General features: G+C 32.6%; 2 protein-coding genes across 6 annotated transcripts in view; one reads left to right on the top strand and one right to left on the bottom strand.

Annotated features, from left to right (window-relative positions):
* On the bottom strand, positions 1-4582 carry LOC106677063 (fibroblast growth factor receptor substrate 2; the record flags this gene model as incomplete). 3 transcript variants are annotated; one of them, XM_067048515.1, is given in 6 exon segments in its annotated part: positions 1-613; positions 1116-1318; positions 3750-4001; positions 4070-4137; positions 4238-4343; positions 4499-4582. In XM_067048515.1, coding segments are annotated over 4 exon segments (945 nt in total). In that variant the 5' UTR covers positions 4127-4137; positions 4238-4343; positions 4499-4582.
* A 28-nt stretch (positions 4583-4610) lies between these two features.
* Positions 4611-10470, top strand: part of LOC106677042 (serine/arginine repetitive matrix protein 5) — a gene marked incomplete in the record, with an annotated part of 21962 nt that continues 16102 nt past the window's right edge. Inside the window, 6 exon segments of one of the 3 annotated variants that reach the window (XM_067048512.1) lie at positions 4611-4756; positions 4843-5000; positions 5799-5967; positions 6052-6140; positions 7923-8040; positions 9005-9668. In XM_067048512.1, coding sequence (XP_066904613.1) covers positions 6053-6140; positions 7923-8040; positions 9005-9668 — 870 coding nt within the window. 3 annotated transcript variants of the gene reach the window in all.

Genomic DNA, 10470 nt, shown 5'->3' with positions numbered 1-10470 from the left:
CAATAATAATTTTCAAAAATAAATTAATATAAACAAAAATATTCTTATTTTCTAACTCTTTGGATGGGGGCATTCCTAATTTGTTCTTTAAATCAATAAAAGGCATCTTATCTTAGACCTTACATACCTGAGAAATCATAAGCCAGTTATATATGAATGGAAGCAATACCACGATATTATCTAATCACTGAGGGATGTGCTCTGGCGAGGAGTTGAGGAATTGTGCCTGGTTTTTCGGGAACCTTCATCAACTCCTTCAGGATTAACTGAGTGAGAGAGGGCAACCGTTTTGTTGAAATCAATCGTTACATAGCCCTCAGATAGAGGCCTAGTCCCAGGTGAGGGAGGAGGGGGTGGGCTACCACCATCGAGGTCAAGCACAATGTAATTGACAGTCCGCAACTGTTCAGGAGGGGGGATGGTCAGCTGACGAGGGGGTACAACGGTCCCCGGGACTAAATTCATGTAACAGTGGCTTGAATTCTCTTCAACTGGTGTTGGTAAAGAACCTCCACCAATGTTCATATAGACAGGAGATATTGTTTCTTCTTCACTTTCAGCAGATACTGTAGGTGAGACTGGCGAAATGACAGACACAGGTGGTTCTTCAAGTCTGTAAGTTATAAAAGTATTAGACATATAAGATATTTTTTCTAACTCTATAGACAAAAAAGTTTGGGAATGCACTAAGAGAGGATACATTTTAAGGATGCATGATGTGGTGCAAAATAGGCAGTGGCCTGTGGTATACCTAGAGAAGCAGTTCCTGAAGTGGGTGCTGTGGCATTCTGAGGTGCCTCCAACATATACCAGTGGTGCAGCAAGTGAATGCCACTTTCTCAAAATATTACCAAAAAAAAAAATAAGAAAAAAGAAAATGATTTAAAATTAAAGTGCATTCCAGCATTTACTTTGCACTGTTATTTCTTATCTTCCTACATACACAGCCACCCTAAGGACTGTTATGGCAACATTTTTTATATTTTGTTTTTTAGTTCAACAAGTGTGCCACAAAATTTTTTTTTTCTTTTTAAGTAAAATATGTCCTACCTATAAAAGTATAATTTTATGGGGAAAATGACTTACATAGAACATACATTATGATATTAAATTACCTGTGCACTGAATCATTGACATAGTAGATGTTGTAGGGCGGAGGATAATCGTTGTTAGGTGGAGGGGATGGTGAGGCATTACTACTTCCCACAGAACTAAGTCGGCTTGGTCCATTGTTGACAGAAAGTCTAGGGCGTGGTTCCAAATAATCTCCAGTTCTGGTAACAGTTGTGTCTCGAGACAAAGTATCATCATTCCGAATCTACAACAAACAGCAATAAAATTTTACTTAACTGATCTTCAAACTATTGAAAGATATCTCTTTAAAAAACAGATTATTTTTTTTGTTTTTTGTTTGGAAAATAGTGAATACAATATCACGTATCACAATTTTATTAGAAAGATTATTTTTATTTAGTTTTTTATAAAGAGTTTTGATGAGACCTTCCAAAGGTGCATCCCTACTGTACAAAACATTGTTTGTCAGAATTTCAGCAAAACTTGTTGGTTATACAAACAGTATTTCAACATTCTTGATATAGACAATAGCTAAACATTTCGGGTGTAGAAGGGAAAACCAAGACAAGTTTTTCTTATATTTAGAATTTGGTACTAAACTAAACACTTTTGGCCACTAATCATATGCTTTGTTCATTTGTGCCTTGTTTCAAAATTTTCAACAAACATTTTGCTGTTGAAAAATATACATTGAAAAAGATTTTTTTTTTTTACAAGATAAGTAAGGAATTTTGAATACAACAGATATAGATATTCTTAATTTAATAATATGAAGGTAAAAATGTTGTGGTACTCATATAACCCTTAAATTAAATAACATGAAATGGAGAATCATAGGGATAAAGAAAAATGGGGCTTATCCATTATGTGATAAGTTGGAACAGGGGACATTATGAGCAAGCCAGAGGACCGCAATTTAAATTACCCATAGCACTCATAGAACAATTATACTTTCACGACTGTTATGCCGAATGCCAATTGGTTGCTGGAATGGGAAATGGTTGCTGAATCAGTTGGAAAACAAATCTTTTGGCAAATGAAAAATTTTTTTCAGTCCATTACATACAATTATGACAGACATGTTTGCTAAGTGTTTGTCTCTAGTGGGGACACACCTTAATGATATTTCATGATAAATAAAAATGGGCTGCTAATTAGTAATCTGTAATTCGTTAACAAACTTTTTTATTTGACTTATTTATTTTGATTTTATTGAGTTCTAATAAACCAACTGATAGGACTCTAACTGCCTATAACTCCCCATGTAAGATTTTTTACAACACAGATCTTAGCATTCTTCACGATTATGAACTAATTTCTACATATCGTTAAAGTTTCATTGTTTGAAAAATTAAATATCCTTTAAAATATAAGACAACTATGCCATTCTTTAGGTATGACTTTTTTGAATTCTAGAAAATGTGCAACCAAAAAACAAAATTATTCTTGACCAATTACCATACTTCCTTTGCCCTTAAGTAGCCATTTTAGGCAATAAAAATATTGAATTGTACAAACACTTAAGAATTTCATATAAAATCCCAGAGTTCCATGGAAATACCACTGGTAAACTCTATCTATGGTTTAAAATACATATATTAAGTTAAAATATCAACTTTACAGATAAAGTTGGTTTATTTTTATTATTTTAAAACTTTATTGAAATTTACAACTGTATATTACATAATACATTCAGTAAATATGGTCTTAGTTAAAATGTAGTGTTACAGGCGTGTAGAGCAACTACCCCTTGGTAGCACTCTAATGACATTTTACATTAGCTGGTCTAGTGGCCATCTTCTTTTCAGGAGGATGCAAGGTTAGAAACTAGGGGCTTTGAGTGGTTAGGGAGTTTATAATGGAAGGAGTGATATCTGGTTCGGGCTAGATCGGTTACATAGGGAACATTAAGGTCTTTATGTATGATTTTATTTGTGACAAAGTAAGGAGCATTGAGAATTTTACAAAGGATTTTGGATTGTAAGGATTGAATACGAGAGGAATTCGAAGGTTTAGTGGAACCCCAAAGCTCAACTCCATATGTCCAAATTGGGCTTATTAGTCATGTAGATCAGTCTTTTGTAATGTGTTGGAAGTTTAGACCGTTTGTCTAGTAAGTGCTGTAACAGTCAAAATTGACGTGCAGTTTCCTGTCTTTTCAGTCTTCTGTGAGGATTCTAGGTTAATCGTTTGTCCAAATGTAGTCCAAGGTAGCGGATCTGTTCGACAAGGGTAAGAGTAACATTATTAAATGAAACTGTAGGGCAGTCGGTAGGTTTAACACGAAGGGTAAAGGTGATTTGATGGGAATTGTTGGAATTTATCTTAATCCTCCAATTATGACACCATTCTTCAAGGGCTGTGACATGGGATTGGAGTTTGGGATACAATTAATGGGTTATTATTAACTGCGAGCACACATGTGTCATCAGCATACATGGTGAGGATAGTGTTAGGATTGGTTGGAATGTCAGCTGTATAGACGATGTAGAGGATGGGACCAACGATTCTACCTTCAGAACTTTTTTTTTTAAATTTTAACATCCTCTGTAGGTAAAAATTTAGCAGAACATAATGAACACAAAGAAAATATCAACAAGCTAGAAAAAACTTAATTTTCTTTAAATACGGTAAGTCGTGGAATATTTAAATCAGATTAACTATATGTCACATACCTGAATGTGAGATTGGACGTAATTAAATAATTTGTCAGCTCTTCTACAACTGAAAGCATAAATTCCAGGCCCAGTAGGGCAGCGTCTACCAGTTTCGAAACTAAATACTTGTCTTTCATAACCATAACGCCTTAAGGTCTTTAAGGGCCATCTGATAGGTTCTTTTCTACGCTGATAGAGAACAAGCTCTGTGTCATTTATCTCCAACTGTCCAGAACTCAAACGATTACCAAGATCATCTACGTTGCTTACCTACCAAAAGATAACAATAAAAAATTGTACATTGAAATATCAAATGAGATTATTTTTTTTTTTAATACCTGAAAAATGTTAGGATGTAAGTCATTGATATCTTTCTTGCTAGTAACACAGCCCATTTTCCAGCATTCTGATACAAATAAATATATGTACATGAGCTATCTAATGACATTTAGTTACTTTAAAGTAATAGAATCCAAAATAAACAGGATGACAGAACCAATACTAACCTGCTACTTTGACAATGATCTTCACATCAGGAAAATATTAACATAGTTGAAGTGTCATCAAGTATTAAGCATTTATTTAAATTGTGGTAAGTCATTAAGAGAAAATCTTAAAGGGAAAACAATAGATTCACTTGAGTGAACAAAATTAAATTATCTTAGTTATTTTAAATAACTCCATAATTAAATGTTTTTCTTACGAAATTCTATTAGAAACTAATAATATCATAAACATTTTGATATTGGACACTACGGTAGTAGTACCTTATATTTTTAAAATAGGTAACAATGAGAATTTTGTAATTAAAAGTTTGTAAATTCAAAACAATTTAATCTATTGAAAACTGATAAAGCGTAATAACTAATGTTACACATTATACGTAGTGTCAATGGAAGCTTTCCTAAGTAGACGCTCAGGTGTTTATAGCTGATGTACCGAGGCTAGTGTCGTAGTAATCGGGTCAATCAATATAAGTGTTTGTTGCCCATCCTCTTATTTTGTATTCCAGCAGTTTTATTTGTGTAATGATGTTTTATTATTTGCTTGTTATGTACTGATTTTCCTTAAACGAATTGGAAGAATTATTTTTGGGCATCATTTTTTTCAGTTGCAGATATGCTTGTCTTCAGAATTTGAACTTCAGTCTTCTAGCTTCACTTGGATCAGGGCTTTAAAACAACGGTCTTCTATAAAAGCTTAACTAAGACCCAAGAAACATCATAAGAGCAACCGTAACTAACTAAATAGTGACGAGACGTGGGGAATGTAAGTTTTGATACGTGCGAATTCACCGAGCCGGAATGCTTATAAATATGTCCCGTTTAATCGCCTTATTTTCTTTTACGAATTTCCGCACCGGTCTTCGTGAAAGAAAAGCTGTGCGCGAATTCGAAAACTATCCTCCGTGACATTTCACCTTTTTAAGTTATTATGGTAGATAAAGGTAATTTGTCTTGATATTTACTGATATGAATATAGTTTCATGTGTGTGTATTAAGACTTACTTGTTTTACTCATGATATCTTAAGAAGGATGTTCTGTATTCGCTCCCTAAACTAACTTTGTGATATCTTTATTCTTTCGACCGAAATCGTATATTGCATGTTTATGAGAAAGCTATTACAATAAGATTTCCATGCACTTTCATGTGATACTTAAAATTTTATAACTTTCATTCTTGGTGTTGAAGGCATCTCTTGTGATAGCTTTACTCAGAGTCGTACCGAAACTACTGTTCGGTCCGCGCTATGTCGCGTAATTAGTACCTGAAGTCTGACTTCATAAGAGGTATGGTTTCTTTAAATTCTATTTTATATAAGGCACTTCTATGTTTTAACCAGATGTCAAAGTATTAATTATTTTTATAATTGTAGTATCCTTAGGAATTTCATGCAACTCAAACTTATTTCCTTATGTTTGTATATATATTCTATTTTTATTTTTTTGAATGGCTTAGTTGTAGTTGAGGAATAATGGTAAGAAATGATGTTCATTCACATTTTAATTTTGTTTTGTATGTTCAGATAATACTGAAATGATTGTGATTAAAGTGGGGGTTCCTAGGTGCCAGTGATAGTGACAGTAATTGTAATAGTGAAAGCCATGGCAGTCACTATGATGGAGTAACCTACAATTTACTGTCATAGTACCAGAATTTGCTTGATAGTTGGTAGTGCTATCAATGATCTGTCAGGCGCTATTGTCGCTATGGAACCTCTGCTTAGTAGATAAAGTACTGTCAAATTTCTGAAATATTTGAAAATAAAAATATTTTTTTTGTTATGGAATGTTATTAACTGCTTTCTTTTACATGTAGAATGTCTCGGCGCTCAAATAGAGATTCATCCCCTAAATCTCGTTTGAGGATGGATTCCTACTCATCAAGTCGGAATGGAAGATCTAAAGGTATATGATTTCTCTTGCCATTAAAATGCTTGGTATATTGATATTTCTTATTTTTATATAAGAATCTTCAAATAAACCATTTGTAATCAACTTCTGCTCATACTATACATGGTTTTTGTAAAAATTCAATGAGCTAGTGAAATTTTGATTAATTAAGACAAATATCTTAATATTTTTGTAATTAAAGTTGTGAAATCTACATTTTAGTGAAAATATGAGGTATACAAACTTTTATACTATATTAATCTGGGTTATCTTATTGTTTTACTTTTTTTAAATTTTGTTCAGTTTGTTTTTCTTCTTGCAATATTTTGTCCCTTTTCAGCTGTTACATCATCTATATTTTAATCCTTTTCTTATTAAAATTACTTTAGTGGCACTTTCACTCAATAATGTTTTTATCTATTTAACAACAATATTTTTGCAATTAAAAACTGAGACACCGCATTTGCTCTTACCAATTTTTTCTCTATCTTGCTATCCGCATTACAAATTTTTTTATTTTTAATTATAGTAAATAACTCCTTGAGTAGAGTGACTAATTATCATATCTAAAAACTTCAAATAATTTTTACGTCCTGCTCTATATAACGTTGAAGAGGTCTGAAGAATTTTTCAGTAAGATGGGTGTTACTAATAGTTGAAAGAATATCAATAAAAACCTTAGATAAAAATATGGGCAGTCAAGTTGCCAATCCAGTGTTTTAAGACGAACTTGTTTCCCTCCTAGACAAAATTTAGTTTGTTCTTGTTAACTTGTTTCCCTGAATTTCCCATTTCTGTATTTAGGTTTAGATACAACTGAGAAAACCTTTAAAGCAATAAGAAATGTGACACTTTGTGAGAATGGGTTTGCCTGAGAGTCCTGAGGAACTTGGACATTTTATTAGGAATATTACTAATCCTGGTAAAGATCATGTTTGATTGTGCCTAATTTGGAATCTCCATTGTGTATTAATGCTCTTAGCTGATTAAATGTTTGATATAAAAATTTATTGAGCCTATTATATTTCAATAATGTTTCATTTTTCCATCTGATATGAGAGGGTTACGTGTGATATGCTAAATATTTTTATAAGCAGGTATGGAAATAATTATATAGTTTTACTCTATATTTTGTTTACTAAGCAAAATTTATATTATTGGCAAACTTATATTCAATGAATGTTCTGAAATTAACCCTCTAACCGGGCTCTCGGTCATATTGACCAGCAGCAGCAGAAATGAATTGAGTACTAGGAGTGAGAAGAGCTGGGGACACTCGGCTGTTTTTACATCCTCTGTCAGGTCCTGGACGTTAGACCCGAATGCTTCATGGATTCACAAGTGATCACCATTTGCTGGTAACTTGCGATTTTGTAAAAGCATGGTGGTCAAAATGTATTGGCAGTTATTGTGACTTGTAAGCCTACATGGTTAAAATTGAGCTAAGTGATGAGACTAGGTCTGTTTTTCACTGATAAACTGATTATTAAAATTATTTAAGCAAAATAAAATCAGAACTTATACTTGAATTAAAGAACGAACCTGACCGTCACCACTTCAAGGATACAACAAATGATGAAATTAATGCTTAGGTAGGAATTAAGAAGTTCCTAGTTCCCAAGGTGAAACAAAATGTTCTAATTATTTTTTCTTTTAAAATGTTTAGAGATCTTTTTCTGTTATTTTAAGATAAACATATAAAAATTAAAGACTAATAAATAATAAGTTCCTCCAAAATATTCCTTCCTTCAATTTTAGATAATTTATTTTGATTTGTTCATGTTTCTTAAATTTTAGGAACACCACCAAGAACTAGAGAGATTGACAGTGTAATGAAAAAGGCTCGACGTGATGGCAGTCAAAGTGCTTATTGGAACAAGAAATTATTAGAAGCTGAAGAAAAAGAACCAGATAGGTATGTTAAGATATTAAATTATATTATGTTATCAGCTTTTACTATTTTTAATTTACTAAATTCTGATAGCAATAATTAATGATTCATCAAACTGTTTTATGCCTTCTAATAATTATGATTGATTTAATAATAATATTTTATTTATTTGTTTATGGGGCAACTCCCTCACGAATAGAGTTAGCTTGTGAAATATATAATTTAATAATTAAATAATAACAACAATCAACAAACTATTAGATTATTATATAAGCTATTAACAAAACAGTATACCTAATTAGTGAATTAAAAATCATTTATATAAGTGAATAATTTATAAATTAAATAATAATAATTTTTAAATTATTGTATTAGCTAATAATAATAATAATGGTATGCCAAAACTGGGATTTCTCCATTAGAGTGAAATAACAAAACAAAAACGATGTTAGAGTAAAAAAATAAAATCTACATTAGAGTGAAAAAAAGACATTACTTACTTAATAAAATAAAAGAAACAAAAACTATACATCTTATTGTGAAGATAGGTAACCTGCTCTAAGTATAAGGCTTTGTGTCACATACATAAAAAGAAGTTAAAAATCCGATTGTGAGGGTACAGACAAAAATTCATACATTGGTTTTGGTTAATAATTATGATCGGTTTTGGTTGATAATGATGATTGATTTATTACTTTAGTTTCTTAATGAATTAAAATTCATATAGAAAAGGCTTGGATATCCTATTAAAGACTGAGTTTTTGGAAAGTAGCTAATAATGTACCACTGAGCCACCAATTAAGGGTATCAACTTCATAGAGGATCCACTTTAGTTAGGTGAGCCAAAGAAGTGTTTTCTGGATCCAGGGTCTTTATATAATGTAAACAGTTAATAACTTTTGAAATAAAATTATTAATTTTGTAATATTTTATTTCTCTTAATGCTTTATAGTACTTTTATATCATAAATTTCATTTATTTCTAAAAGGTGGTGTCATAGTGGTTACAAAGAGTTATACCATGGTGGAGAAAAGAAATCACCTGCATCTTCTGGCTCGGATTCGAGATCACCTTCAGGAAGCTCAAGTCCTCGAACCCGATCACCAGTTAGACCTCGATCACCACGCCAAAAAACATCTAAAGGAAAATCGCGATCTCCCAAAGCAAGATCAAGGTCCCCCAAAGCTAGGTCAAGGTCGCCTAAAGCTAGATCAAGATCTCCCAAAGCAAGAACAAGATCACCTAAAGTTAGATCAAGATCTCCAAAAGCAAGATCAAGATCACCGAAATTGAGGTCCCGATCTCCCAAGGGAAGGTCAAGATCTCCTAGAGTTAGATCTAGATCACCTAGAGTAAGGTCAAGATCACCTCGAGTAAGGTCTAGATCACCTCGAGCAAGATCTCGATCACCAAGGCATAGATCTCCAAGGCCTCGCTCCCCAAGAGCTAGGTCACCAAAGTCATCAAGAATAAGATCTCCGAGAGGGCCTAGATCTCCTCGTAGCCCACGCCCCAGATCTCCTAGAAGTCCTCGGTCGCCCAGGCAGAGGTCCCCTAGAGTTCGCTCTCCACGAAGTCCCCGATCGCCCAGAAGGAGAAGGAGGTCTCCATTTTTTAGAAGCCCTATTCGAAGACCTTTGTCTCCTCGAAAGGTAAAAAGAATTTCTTTGAATCCTTTCGTCTTGTATAATTTTGAAATAAAATGTTATTATTGGTTTACCTCTATGAAGAAATAGATTATTAAAATTATTATTTGGGTTTTTCAGACCCGATCACCAAGTTGTTCCTCTGAATCTAGTAGTAGCTGTTCAAATGACTCATGTTCTGTTTGTGCTAAAGAAGCTCGCAGCCAAACCAGAGATAGGGGCAGAGAACATGAGAAGAGAAGAGCAGAAACAACACGTCAAGTCACAAGGTAAGTGTTTGTTCAGTATAAAACATTTTATAATATCACAAGTCAAGTCAATAAATACTACCGCTAAGAGTGTAGGAACCAATGGTCCTATTATCATTAAACTAAATTAGTGTTAAACAATAAAACAAACTTAACTGCATTATCATTATCTCCTTTGAAAAATTATTTGCAATTATAGTTCTGTTAATCATTGGATATTAAATTAATTTTGTTGTAATTAAATTAAGTTTATATATTGTTTAAATTTTTTCAAAAAGTAAGTTTTTCGCTCTATTAAAATAATTATAAATTGTAATAATTATGAGAGATAGTTGACCGTGAATGACGAACAAGGAGAAGATGGTTGGGAGTGCGGTCAATTATAAACACAAATAACTTGGATTAACCTATTTTATTGTGCCAACGTTTCGGCTAGAGTTTCTAGCCTTCTTCAGGGCTAAAAAAAGAACAAGATAACAACCACTGTAAGTATAAAAAAAGAAAGTATAAACAGAATAATTTTACAAAATAGAATTAATAAAATGAAGTGATGAGAGAAG

The sequence above is a fragment of the Halyomorpha halys genome, unplaced genomic scaffold, assembly GCF_000696795.3.
Source record: "Halyomorpha halys isolate HHAL.00 unplaced genomic scaffold, Hhal_1.1 Scaffold7.1, whole genome shotgun sequence".
Taxonomy (NCBI): Eukaryota; Metazoa; Arthropoda; class Insecta; order Hemiptera; family Pentatomidae; genus Halyomorpha; species Halyomorpha halys.
Note: the sequence above shows the minus strand (reverse complement) of the source record. Positions and strands in the feature narration are given on the sequence as shown.